Below are 14370 nucleotides of genomic sequence, written 5' to 3'. Positions count from 1 at the left end.
GGAAGAAATAAGCCATCACCAGTGTAATTATCCAACTATCTGAAAGCCTTCATCTGCTGCTAAGATTTTAGTCATTCAGAGTTACAGAATGGAAACAGACCCTTCAGCCCATAGAATCCATTCCAACCATCATGTGTCCATTTTTAAGTCAATTGTACCCCTGACTGAGATAAGGGAGAGCTGCCGCCTCACAGCACTTGAGACCCGGGTTCAATCTTGACCTCAGAGGCTGCCTGTGTGGAGTTTGCATGTTGTCCCTGTGACCACGTGGGTTTCCGCCAGGTGCCCCGGTTTCCTCCCACATCCCTCAGACGTGTGGGTTTGAAGGTTAATCGGCCTGTAAAAAGGTTCCTGGTAATATGCAGGCAGTGAATGAGAAAGTGGAATGACATAGAACTAGTATGAATGGGTACACAAAATTGCTGGGGAAACTCAGCGGGTGCAGCAGCATCTATGGAGCGAAGGAAATAGGCGACGTTTCGGGCCGAAACCCTTCTTCAGACTGGACAGATAGTATGAATGGGTGATCTATGGTCAGTAAGGACTCGGTGGGCTGAAGGGCCTGTTTCCATGTTGTATCTCTAAAAAAAACTTTTTTTTTGTTGGTGCCCTGGTACCCTGCCACCAGTGCTACCAGTCACCCTACACACTAGAAATGTTCTACAGCGGCCAATTATCAAGAGAGTGGATGGAGTTTTATTGTCATATGTACCAGCAAGAGAACAATGAAATTATTTCTTGCTGCAGCTTTATATATGCAAAACGCAGTCACACAGATAAATACATATAATCAATAATGTAATAATCGTAATACTAGGTAATCATAATAGTGCAAAACTGCAGTCTGTAGTTCAACCCAAAGACATTTGGACAGGTACATGGTTAGGAAAGGTTTAGTGTGATATGAGCCAAACATGGGCAAACGGACTAGCGTAGATGGGGCACTTGGCCGGCAATGAAAAGTTGGGCCGAAGGGCCTGTTTCAATGCCCTATGAATCTTATCAGAGTCTGAAAAAGGGTTCCGACCCGAAACATCACCCATTCCTTTTCTTCAGAGATGCTGTCTGACCCGCTGAGTTACTCCAGCATTTTGTGTCTATCTTCAATATAAACCAGCACCTGTAGTTCCTGCCTACACATCACAGAAGCATCTCCTTCAGACCATCATGTCCACATTGAGCCGTTTGCCCATCTGCACTAAGGGCCTGTTTCCGTGCAATGGTTGCTGAGGTTAGTGTTGTTCAACAGTCTGATGGTTGCTGTGAAGAAGCTGTTCTTGAACCTGGTGGGCAAACAACCAAACCACATATTTTGGGGATGTGGGAGGGAACCAGAGCACCCAGGTGAAGCCCACACAGTCATAGGGAGAGCATGCAAATCCCCGACAGAAAGCACCAGTCAGGATCGAACCGGGGTCATCTCCCTGCTTGGCAGCGACTCCACCCGCTGCGCAACACTGCAGAGATTTTTTGCAGCTGCTGCACTGCAAGGTTTTAGGATTCTCTCCCCGAGGCTCTCTCCACCTGACTCTACGTTTTTAAGATGCCTCATAGAACCTAACCCTTACTAAGTATGTAGAAAATGGATTGTAATCATGTACAGTCTTCTCATTGACTGGATCGCACGCAACAAAAAAGCTTTTCACTGTACTTTGGTACACGTGGCAATACTAATAAACTAAAATAAACAATCATTATAAACTAAACCAGACTAAAATCATGAAGGTAATAGATTGAATGAAGGTACAGAGTCTTTTACCCAGAGTAGAGGAAATCAAGAACCAGAGGACATGGGTTTAAGGTGAGAGAAAAAAGATTTAACAGGAACCTGAGGGACAACTTATTCACAGAGTGTGGTGGGTATATGGAACGAGCTGCCAGAGAAGGTAGTTAAGGCAGGTGTGATAGCAACATTTAAAAGAAGCTTGGACAGGTACAGTACATGGATAGGAAAGGTCTTGTGGGATATGGGCCAAATGTGGCCTAATGGGACTGCATTAGATGGGATACCTTGGTCAGCATGGATGCATTGGTCCGAAGAGTCTGTTGCCATGTTGTATGACTGTGACTCTATGGTTACTTGTCCTAATACCCTTTGGACCTGAATTCAGGATCTGGATTCAAACACTACAAGGAAACTTTTATTTGCCCAGGATTGTATATTTTCCAAGACAGCTTTTTTTCTGCATGTCAATTTCCAAAATAGTTTAAATGGTTCTCACGTTCCCTATCGGAATCTCGATACAATTTCCGCATAATTTCCCGTGCATTATGGAAACACGCATTATAGCAGATGTCATTGAAAGTAGGCAATGGGACTGCCACTTCGGGCTCACCCTGAGAGGCAAACAGGGTAGACAGTCAGGTGGCAATGTCAAATACTAGAGGGCATAGCTTTAAAGTGAGAGGGCCAAAGAAAGTTCATACAGAAAGCGGGGTGCCAGGGGTGGTGGTTGAGGCAGATACGATTATGGCGTTTAAGAGGCTTTTACAAAGGCACGTGGATATGTAGGAAGTGAAGTAATATGGATAACGCGCAGGCAGAAGAGGTTATCAAGATTTATCAAGTAAAGTATTAGGCACAGACATTTTGGGCTGAAGGACCAGCTGCTCAGCTGTACAGGTGTATGAATCCATGGAGCTTGGCATTTATCAGTCAGGATTATTACAGGCACGGCAGACAAATAACAAGTCTTTAGCGGATCAATAAAATGAAAGAGTTAACAATCAACTGAACTCACAATTTCTCTTGTAAAACAGGCTGAACATATTCCAATAAAGTTGAACACGGCTACCATACTGAGGGAGAATGCCATTTACAAACAGAAACTGAAAGAAGAACTCGAGAGGTAGTGTACCTTCAGTACTCTCGTTGCTTGTTATGTTGGCTTTGTGATATCCTGGTGCACCAGATGCATACAAGATGTAATTAAGAAACAGGAGGTCCAAAATTAGACACATCGGATAAGTCAAGAGTGTCTAAACATTGTGTGCACCATGAACAGAACAATGAGATTTGTCCTTGCTGCAGCTTTACAGGCACAATGATGCAACAACACAACAAATTAATAGGCAACAAGTTATCAATCGAGTAGAAAGGACCTGCAGATGCTGGTTTATACCAACAATAGACACAAAACGCTAGAGTAACTCAGAGGATCAGGAAGCATCTCTGGAGAAAAAGGATGGGGGACATTTCGGGTCGGGACCCTTCTTTCCAAAACCGGACCTGAAACATTGTGCAATCTTATACAAAGTCCACTGTAGTTTGGTGCTGAGGGTGGTTGCAGTTAGCATAGAAACAAAGAACTATTGATGCTGGTTAATACACCTGGTTATGTCCTCCAGAGTTGCTGAGGTTAGTGTTGTATACTACGGGTGCTGTCTGTATGGAATTTGTTCTTTCTCCCTTGACCGCGTCGGTTTCCACCTGATTCTCCGGTTTCCTCCCACACTCCAAAAGATGATTTGGGTTGGGACCCTTCTTCAGACTGATTGTGGTAGGGGAGGGGAGAAACCTGAATGAGAGATGGGGGTAGGCCAAAACGCCCATGTTCTCCAGAGAACATGTTCTCCATGGTCTGTACGTTCTCCCTGTGACAGCGTGGATTTTCTCTGAGTTCTCAGCTTTCCACCCACATCCCAAACACATGCGGGTTTGTAGGTTAATTGGCTTCTGTAAGTTGTCCCGAGTGTGTAGGATAGAATTAGTGTATGGGTGATTGTTGGTCGGTACAGATTTGGTGGGCCAAAGGGCCTGTTTCCACATTGTATCTCTAAACTAAACTGAACATTTACACTCGATCCGCCAAGGCCTGCTGGATCTCCCGGTTGCTAACCATTTTAACCACCCTTCCAATTCCCATACTGACCTTTCTGTCCTGGGCCTCCTCCATTGCCAGAGTGGGGCCGCATGCAACCTGGAGGAAAATCATCTCGTATTCCGTTATAAACCAACAGTATGAACATAAAATTCTCCAAATTTTAGTTAACAACCTAACCCCCTCCCCCCATTTTTCTTCCCTCTCCTCCATGTACTCCACCTCGATGCGCACCCATCCCTCCCACTATCTCGCTTCCCCCTTTCCTCTGTCCCCTTCGACCCATATCCCTTCCACTGGATTCACATTTTCACCCTTGTTCGCTTTTTATCTCACAGCCTCTTAAATGCTTTTCATCTCTGGCCTTCGTTTCACAATCTGGCAATCATAGCTCTCTTCACCTTTATCCATCAATCACTTGCCAGGCTTTGTACTGCCCCCTCCCCCTCAACTTGCTTCCAGCTTTCTCCCCTTTCACTGCCATGAAGTAGGGTCCACGCCCTCCAGCGATGCTGCCTGACCAGCTGAATTATTCCAGCACTGATGATTTGAATGACAAGGGTGCAAAAGATTTTTTTACTATTCTAGACACATTTGAACTGTCTCAACATGTGAAAGAGGCTACTCATTGTAAGGGGCACACCCTGGACTTGATTATCACAAAGGGTCTCAATGTTTCTGATATTTTCGTGACTGATCCTTCATTGTCTGACCACTTCTGTGTTTTCTTTAATATATCTTTCATTCCCGACATACAGACAAAATCAAATAGTCAAAAAACGGTATATAAATGAACATTCTAATGTACTCTTTAAAAATGCCATCTTCTTGTTACCACCTCTAAACCCATGTTCTGCTGATGATCTTGTAGATAACTTTAATTCCAAAATTATAGATGTCATTACACCTGTTACGGTTAAAACGATTTCTGGTAAGCAAAAGGCACCCTGGAGAAAAGCTGCTTTTGTAACAGCCCAGAAAAGAGAATGCCGGAAAGCTGAACGCATCTGGCGGAAAACAAAACTTCATATTCACCATGACATCTATAAAGAGAGCCTCCGTGCCTACAATTTAGACTTAAAGTGCTAGAGAAACATTTTTCTCCAATATCATTAACAACACTAATAAGGCAAAAACCCTATTTGCAACTGTTGACAGATTGACCAACCCCCCAACCCAAATACCACCTGAACTCCATTCCAGACAGAAATGCAAAGAGTTTGCATTCTTTTACACTGATAAAATTGAAGGCATCAGACGTGCCATCAATATCTCCGCTTCAAACAAAAATGTTGGATCACCACCCTGTTTAGGCAAAAGTAACGTGGCAATGATGACATGCTTTAATGTCATAGACTCTAAAACTCTTGTGGAAACGGTGACACAACTAAGGCCATCCACCTGCTGCCTTGATGCTTTACCTACCAACTTCTTTAAGAATGTTTTTGACTGCCTAGCAATAGACATACTGCAAATAGTTAACAGCTCTCTTCAATCAGGCAATTTCCCAAAAGCCTTGAAAACTGCAGTTATTAAACCCCTTTTAAAAAAACGGAGCCTAGATGCCTATTATTAACAACTATAGACCAATATCAAACCTATCTTTCATAAGTAAAATCATTGAGAAAGTTGTCCTCCAGCAACTTAATCACTTCCTGGCTTCAACTGGCTGCTACGACAACTTCCAGTCAGGATTTTGACCTCTTCATAGCACCGAGACCGCCCTTATTAAAGTTGTAAACAACATCCGTCTTAACACAGACTCTGGCAAAGTTTCAATATTAATGCTATTAGACCTCAGTGCTGCATTCGACACTGTTGATCACTCAATACTTTTGGACAGGTTGGAAAAATGGGTGGGGCTTTCAGGCACAGTCTTAAGTTGGTTCAGGTCATATCTACAAGATAGGAACTATTTTGTTTCCATTGGCGACTTTGTATCAGAACCAACCAACGTGACGTGTGGAGTCCCACAAGGTTCGATCTTAAGGCCCTCTTTATTCAACATCTACATGCTCCCACTAGGGCAAATCATGCAAAATAATAATATTGACCACCACTGCTATGCCGATGACACTCAAATCTATGTAGCACTATCACCAAATGACTATCGCCCCATAGATCTGCTCTGCCAGTGCATTGAGCAAGTCAAAGACTGGATGTGCCAAAATTTCCTCCAACTAAATAAGGACAAAACGGAGATAATTGTTTTTTTTTTTGTTTTTTTAATTTATTTATTTATTTATTAGAAGTAGACATATTATACAATGTAGTTACATATTATAGTAGAAAAAAAACTTTTCATATACATCAGTCATACATTATTAAAATTTTCCATTATCAATTACTTCTGCTTCTAGTATTTTTATTTTTTATAGAAAGCGAGAAAAAGAGAGGGTAGAAAGTTACAAATAAAAAAGAAAGCAAAAAAAAACACAACAGAAAAACAAGGGAGGTGGAATGGGTTACCTGTGATACATCAATGGAGATAGGTTCGTAGGTTATAAAGTATAGAGTATAGTTTTTCATCTGTTCCTGAGTTCAAGTTTCAGCTGGGTCCTCGTGCTGTGCCAGTCTATCCCTTCAGATAGTTAATGAATGGAGCCCAAATTTTATGGAAAAGATCTTGTTTGTCCATTAAGACAAGTCTAATTCTTTCTAAGTATAGGGTCTCCGACATTTCCGTAATCCACATTTTGATTGTGGGGGTTGTAGGGCCTTTCCAAAATTTTAATATTAATTTTTTTCCGGTTATTATACTGTAATTGAGGAAGTTTCTTTGGTTTGTTGTGAGTGTTAAGCTTTGTTCTGATATTCCAAGTATTATTAATTTTGTGTCTGGGTCCAGTTTTGTATTAATAACTTTTGAAGTTATTTCAAAAATATCTGTCCAGAAATGTTTAAGTTTTATACAGTTTGCAAAAGTATGTGTTAAATTAGCCTCTAAATGTAGACATTTATCACAAATAGGAGAGATTTGTGGGAAGATTCTATTTAGTTTTATTTTAGAGACGAGATAATTGTTTTTGGTGCTAAAAAAGAAAGGCTTAAAGTAACCCAACACCTTCACTCTCTGTCCCTGAAAACTTCAAACAAAGCCAGAAATCTCGGGGTTATTATGGATTCAGATTTACATTTCGACAGTCACATCAAATCAGTAACAAAATCGGCCTACTATCACCTCAAAAACGTAGCAAGATTAAGAGGACTCATGTCAGCTCAAGACTTAGAAAAACTTGTACATGTCTTTATTACTAGTAGGCTAGATTATTGTAACGGTCTCCTTGCAGGTCTTCCGAAAAAAACTGTCAGGCAGCTACAGCTTGTTCAGAACGCTGTTGCTAGAGTTCTAACAAAGACCAAAAAATTTGAACACATTACACCAATTCTTAAATCCTTACATTGGCTCCCTGTATGTCAGAGAATTGATTTCAAAATCCTGCTGCTCACCTATAAATCACTACATGGTTTAGGGCCAAAGTATATCACTGACATGCTTCCACTATATAAGCCTTCTAGACCGCTAAGATCTTCTGAGACCAATCTGTTAGTGATTCCCAGAGTAAATACAAAACATGGGAAAGCAGGATTTAGTTACTATGCAACAAATAGCTGGAATAAACTTCCTGAAGATTTAAGACTTGCCTCAACTTTGACCACTTTTAAAACAAGACTGAAAACTTTTATGTTTACTTTAGCTTTCAGCTAAATCTTAACTACATTGCACTTTTAACTTTTGCACTTTTTATAATGCATTTTTAACTTTGCTTTTATTTTATTTTAATTCTTCTATTTTATTTCATTTTGTTATTTCATTTTATTGTATGACATGTTTTTATGTGAAGCACTTTGAGTCTGCCTCGTGTATGAAATGTGCTATATAAATAAAGTTGCCTTGCCTTGCCTTGCCTTCTTTTTGTAAACCAGCATCTGCAATTCCTTTTGTATACATGAGTACAATCAAGCCATACACAAGTACAACTGGTGGTGTAAAGAGAAAAGTTACCAGAGTGCAGAATATAGTGTAACAGCTACAGAGAAAGTGCAGGTAAAAAAAAAGTCCAGAGTTCGTAATGAGGTAGGTTGGAAGATTAGGACTACACCCTATCATATGCTGGTGTGCCAAAGCTATCACATTTCTTGATCACATACAATTGATTAAAAAATACTCCTGAAATACTGTTGATGGAATGAATTCAAAGGAATGTGTGAGAAAAACATCAACATTAAAGATAGACACAAGTGCTGGAGTAACTCAGCGGGTTAGGCAGTATCTTCAGAGAAAAGGATGGGCGACGTTTCAGGTTGGGACACTTCTTCCACCTGAAACGTCACCTATCCTTTTTCTCCAGAGTTGATGCCTGACCCACTGAGTTACCGCAGTACTTTGTGTCTATCTTTGGTATAAATCAGCATCTGCAGTTCTTTGTTTCAACACATCAGCCATTAAAAACTTGTTCATCTGTAGCATAAATTTAAGGATGAATATTAAAGACAATGACCATCATAACATTACCAAGTGCTTCATTGTGACCATGGCAGGATTGATCTTATACTAGAAGGAGGCCATGACCCTGTCATGTTTGAGGAATCTCAGAGGAAAAAGGACGAGGAACTAAAGCAGCACAAGCTGGCAGATGTAGAACGTCGTCGCCTTGAGGGAAAGATCTTCTTCGAACAGTCGATACTGGCACGGGAGGCAAGATTTGATGAGAAACGCCGGAAAGCTGCTCAGCAGAAAGAGCAGGTACAAATGCATTTCCATGTCAGTATGATGCTGGCAGTTTTTGCATTACTTCAGCAGTTCCTTGCAGAAACAGTAACACAGCAATAAATAACCTTTCATGAGAAATTTCCATTTTTGGGAACGTCTGTGTGTTGAGTAGAATCAAGAGTGTTTAAATGTCACATGTACAAGCAACAGAACAATGAACTTCCTACTTACTGCAGGTTTCCAGGACCAAAAATGCAACAACACAAACAAATAAACATACAATATTTAGCAATACATGAAATTAATAATCAGCAACACTTTTTTTTAACAAAAAGAAACTTAATTAATTATTTAAATAATATATACAATACAAAATAATACCAAACAAACCCACCATCATAATACAAAATCGCCCAATTATCTAAACAAATATTCTTAAATGTTACACTCTTAAACAACTATGTTACAATCGTTGTCAAGGATGCATTCCACTCCCTGTGGTGCCCCGGAAACCCCCCAGGGTGCCCGCCCGCCCATGGACAGCACGTAGTCCCTGTCTAAAACCACCCAGACATGGACAAAATCCCGGCAGATAATCAGCAACACTAGGGAACCAGACCAATGCAGTGTAACTGAACAACATAGTGCAACCAAAACAAAGTCCTTAGTAGGTCATAGTTACTGAGGCAGAGTTGAGGTTAATGTTGTGCAAAGTGGTTCAAGAAGCTGCTGGTTGCTGGGAAGAATCTGTTTTTGAACCTGGAGGTCATGGTTCTCTGGCTCCTGTACCTTTATCTCGATGGTAGGAGCGAGATGAGAGTGTAGCCAGGGTGGGGAGTGTCTTTGGTGATATTGGCTGCCTTTGTGAGGAAGTGCCTCCTGTAGATCCTTTCAATGGTGCGGAGATCAGTACCCATGATAAGTTCATAAGTCGCAGGGGCAGAATTAGACCATTCGATCCATCGAGTCTACTCTGCCATTCAATCATGGCTGTTCCATCTTTCCATCTCAACCCCAATCTTCTGCTTTCTCCCCATGACCTTTGACACACTTACTAATCAAGAACCTGATAATCTCTCCTTTTAAAATACCCAATAACCTGGCCCCCACAGCCTTCTGTGGCAATGAATTCCACAGATTCACTACCCTTTAACAACATTAATTCCTCCTCATCTTTCTAAAAGTACATCCTTTTATTCTGAGGCTGTGCACTCTGATCCTGGACTCTCCCATGAGTGGGAACGTCCTCTCCACATCCATCCTGTCCAGGCCATTCACTATTCAGTACATTTTAATGACCCTCTTCCCCTCATCCTTCAAAAGGATGGACCAAGCAATGGCCACGGCTTTCTGCAACCTCCTTCATTCATGGACATCCGAGTTATTGAACCACGCAATGATGCAAACAGTCAGATTGCTCTATAGAAGTTCCATACAGTATTTGGCAACATACCTCGAATCACTTCAATTAAGTACTGGGTGGTCTGTTGAATTGGTCACTGATTTTTCAGCATTCGGTTTGAATATGCTGTAGAAGCCTGTTTTGTCCGCTGGCTGTAGGGAACAGAATCATCCCATGGAACAAAATGGGCTTGGGTGGAAAATTGGCAATCATCCAATATGGCATGGTCCCAGTGAGAAAGGCTTATCAAAGGGGTGTTGAATTGAAACTCCCCATATCAAAGGGAGGTAGTCAAAGGAGATGGACAGGGCAAGTTTTTAATAAGTGATGGGTGGCTGGAACGTGCTCCCAGGGATGGTGATGGAAGTAGCTACGATAGGCACAAGGATATATTGGGAATGGAGGGATATGGATCACATGAAGATTAGATTAATGGCATCAAGTTTGGCAGGAACATTGTGGACCAGAGGGAATGTTCCTGTGCTGTGCTGTTCACTATAGAAACAAGGAACTGCAGATGCTGGTTTATACAAAAGGGCACAAAGTGCTGAAGTAACTCAGTGGGTCAGACAGCATCTTGGGAGAACATAAATAGGTGACATAAATAGGCAGGGGTCCTACTGTCCTGTTGAATTACCCCCGCACTTTGTGTCCTCTTCTGTACTGTGTTCTGTCACGTAACCAACGCTATTACTATTGGCAGATCCAAATGCAGATTGGGTGACTACTTTCTACTCAGTCCGCAAGGGTGACCCTAACTTTCCAGTCACAGCCACTTTAATTCCGTATCCCAATCCAGTGCAAACCTTTCTGTCTTTGAACCCCTCCATTGATCCAAATATGCCCAATGTAAGCCCAGGAAAAGCACATCTTCTTCCATCTGGGAAAATTGAAGCTTTCTGGATTTAAACTTGAATTTAAATAATCTCAATCTTGCTTTGAAGTAAATCTCCAAAGTCTGGTCAAAGGTATTTTTCTCTCCACAAGTTGTGGCTGTTTCTTTCTGTTCTAATTATTTTCTATTCTTTCCTGTCTGCAACTACCAGTGGATGATGCAGTTGTTATCAGGGCCACTTTAATTTGGATATTTGCTCCGGTCTCTCTACCCCTCTCCCCGCAATAAAGCACATATTTTCTCATCCTTCCTGCTCTAAGAAAAATTCCCGGCCCTAAGGTGAGAGGGGCAAAGTTTAAAGGAGACGTACAGGTAATTTTATTTTTACACAGGGAATGGTGGGTGTCTGGAATGTTCTGCCATGGGTTATCAATATGATTTTTAATTTTAATTACTCGCACAGAAGGACTTCAAATTCACTTGGACCTGTTTGGAATCCAACAGTGAACACATGGTTGTTGAACACAAAAGTGGTGGAATAACTCAGCGGGTCAAACAGCATATCTGGAGGACATGGATAGGCCTGTCCATTCCCTCCGGAGATGCTGCCTGACCGGCAGATTTACTCCAGCACTTTGTGTCCTTTTTTGTAAACCAGCATCTGCAATTCCTTGTTTCTAGAGTTATTTATGTGGTTCTTCACACCCACAGATTATCAATAGTTAATTAACGATGAAGCTGAACATGTTCGATATGAGCATTTGCAATACAAGGGTATAATTGGTTTCAGTGTCAAGAAAGCCAATCAATCATGGGTGGCACAGTGGTGCAACGGTAGAGTTGCTGCCTTGCAACGCCAGACACCCGGGTTTGATCCTGACTATGGGTACATTCTCCTCATGACTGCATGGCTTTTCACCGGGTGATTCGGTTTCCCCCCACACTCCATTGACGGTTTGTTGGTTAATTGGCTTTAGTAAAATTGTACAAGATTATCCCTAGTGCGGAAGATAGTGCTAGTGTACGGGGATCACAGGTTGGTGCAGACTTGGTGGGCCAAAGGGCTTGTTTCCGTGCTGTATCTTTCCATGCCACTCCGAAATCTTTTCACGCCTTAAATCTGCTATTTCAGGCAGCGGAATTATTGCAGAAGTACAATGAGATACGACTTCAAGAGAAAAAGCAGATGAAAGCACAGGTGGAGCAGGTGTTACAGGGACACAAAGACACAAAGGAACAAAAAAGGAAAATTCAGGATTACAAACAGAAGAAGGGTATGTGCAATGATTCCCAGAATCCTGTGATCATTACCCCCCCGCCCCCACCCTCCCTCCCTCCCTCCCTCCCTCCCTCCCTCCCTCCCTCCCTCCCACCCCTTTTAAATGTTCACAATATTCTAAACTGCAAACTCATTGACTGTTTCTCTCTCTCCAGAAGCTGCCTGATCAACTCAGTGTTTCCCGCAATATCTGTTTCTTATTTCATACTTCAGGCATCTGCAATTTTATGCTTCCATTGTTAGCTGATTGATAATTTAAAAAACTGGTTAAGCAATTTTTCTATAATTTCAACACAAAGTTGAAAATATGTAATGCAGCACAGAAACTGGCCCATCCACATTAGCTTCACCCCAACCCACTCAACCTTTCCACACATGCTACCTTTTCTTTCTCCGTTTTCCTTAAAATGCATCTACGCTCTTTGCCTTAGACAGCAACAGAATGACTGAGCATCTTGTGCAGCTGACAGAGGGATATTGACCAGGGTTCCTGGAAGCCCCTGGCTCTTAGAATGGAGATAAGGGGGAATTTCTTTAGCCGGAGGGTGGTGAGTGTGGAAATCACTACCACGGGTAGCGGTGGAGGCCAAGTGATTGGGTATTTATAAGGTAGAGATTGATAAGCTCTTGATTAGAATGGGTATCAAGCGTAATGGGGAGAATGCAGGAGAATGGGGTTGAGAGGGAAAAATAGATCAGCCATGATCGAATGACTGAATAGACTCGATGGGATGAATGGCCTAATTCTGCTCCTTTGTCTTATGGAGAATTGATGTGGTCTCTGAGTGAAAAGAATTTCACTAACAAACCCATCATTATTTCAAACATCTTGATTATATTGATGAAGTGTTTTTTTCCATCACAAACAAAAACAGGAAATTACGAAGCACTTGGTAGATTAGGCTGCAACCGTGGAAAGAGAAACAGAGTTAAAGGTTCTTCGGCTGACCTGCTGAGTCTTTCCAGCAGTTTTGGTTTTATTTCAGGTTTCCAGCAGCTGCAGTTTTAAAAAAAATTTTCATTGTTCATTTATGCTGCCTCTCATCTTAAATAAATTTATTTTACATCAATATAAATGGACACTGCACTGACCCTCTTCAAGGCTAACTTTCTTGCTCTGAGATTTGGTACTTTAAGAACACAGGTTTGTTGGTTAATTGGGTTCTATAAATTGTCCCAAGGGTGTAGGAAGTGAAGCTGGGATAACATAGAACTAGTGAACGGGATGATCGATGGTCGGCGTGGGCTTGGTGGGCCAAGGGGCCTATCCCCACAACAGATTTCAAAACTAAATTAAACTAAACAGCTTCTTACCATTGACCATCATGATCTTGGACCACCCTGACCACAACCCTACTACAGCACTGGTCTACAATGGACTTTTTTTGGTTGCACTTGCAACAATGAATTTCTTATTTGCTGCAGCCCATGAATGCATTTTAACACAACAAATAAATATAGAACAATCAATAATACAATATATTATCATTAATACTAGGCAACCAAACCATAATTGTGCAAACCAAATACATTGTACAACCTAAATAAAGTCCACAGCAGATCGGTGCTGAGGTCGGATTGTGGTTGGGGTTGTGTGGTTGGGGGTGGTTCAAGAGCCTGTAGGTTGATGGGAAGAAGTTGTTCTTGAATCTGGAGGTCACGGTTCTCAGACTCCTGTCCCTTCTTCCCAAGCAGCGAGATGAGAGTGTAGCCAAGGTGGTGTGGGCCCTTGATGATATTAGCTGCCCATTTGATCAAGTGCCTCTTGTAGATCCCTTCAATGGTGTTGAAGGTCAGTGCCCGTGATGGACCAGCCATTGTCCACCACTTTCTGCAGGCTCCTTTACTCTGGGCATCCGAGATACAGAACCAGGCCATTGAACTACTGACGTAAGCAGTCAATATGCTCTCCACCATAGACTTTTGATAGAGTACTCGGCAACATATCAGGTTGATAATTTTCACCAGGGGCACGGACTTAGGCCCGGAAGAGGGGCAGGCAGTTGACTCGGACGGGACCCTCGACTGCCCGCTGCCTAGACCCGCGAATAGCCATCTTGGTCAGGCACAGGTGCAAGGGACTTGATCCGAAACATCACCCATTCCTTCTCTCCAGAGATGCTGCCTGTCCCGCTGAGTTACTCCAGCTTTTTGTGTATCTCCAGCAGCAAACCGACAGGGAGATCCCCCCTCCCTCCCGACCCGACTCCCTCTGTACCAGGTGACCAAAAATCAGGAGCATGGGGCTACAGATGGCACAATGGGCTAAGTGTTCGGCTGGCAACCGGAAGGTAGCCGGTTCGAATCCCGCTTGGAGTG

General features: G+C 42.2%; 1 protein-coding gene across 1 annotated transcript in view; it reads left to right on the top strand.

The window, feature by feature from the left end:
* The window catches only part of cfap99 (cilia and flagella associated protein 99), a 91015-nt gene that overhangs the window by 62660 nt on the left and 13985 nt on the right, over positions 1-14370 (top strand). Inside the window, exons 10-12 of the mRNA XM_033018382.1 lie at positions 2761-2849; positions 8364-8568; positions 11905-12046. Of these exons, the coding sequence (XP_032874273.1) occupies positions 2761-2849; positions 8364-8568; positions 11905-12046 (436 nt within the window). The remainder of the gene's footprint in view (positions 1-2760; positions 2850-8363; positions 8569-11904; positions 12047-14370) is intronic.

Source organism: Amblyraja radiata, chromosome 3, assembly GCF_010909765.2.
Source record: "Amblyraja radiata isolate CabotCenter1 chromosome 3, sAmbRad1.1.pri, whole genome shotgun sequence".
Lineage (NCBI taxonomy): Eukaryota > Metazoa > Chordata > Chondrichthyes > Rajiformes > Rajidae > Amblyraja > Amblyraja radiata.
Note: the sequence above shows the minus strand (reverse complement) of the source record. Positions and strands in the feature narration are given on the sequence as shown.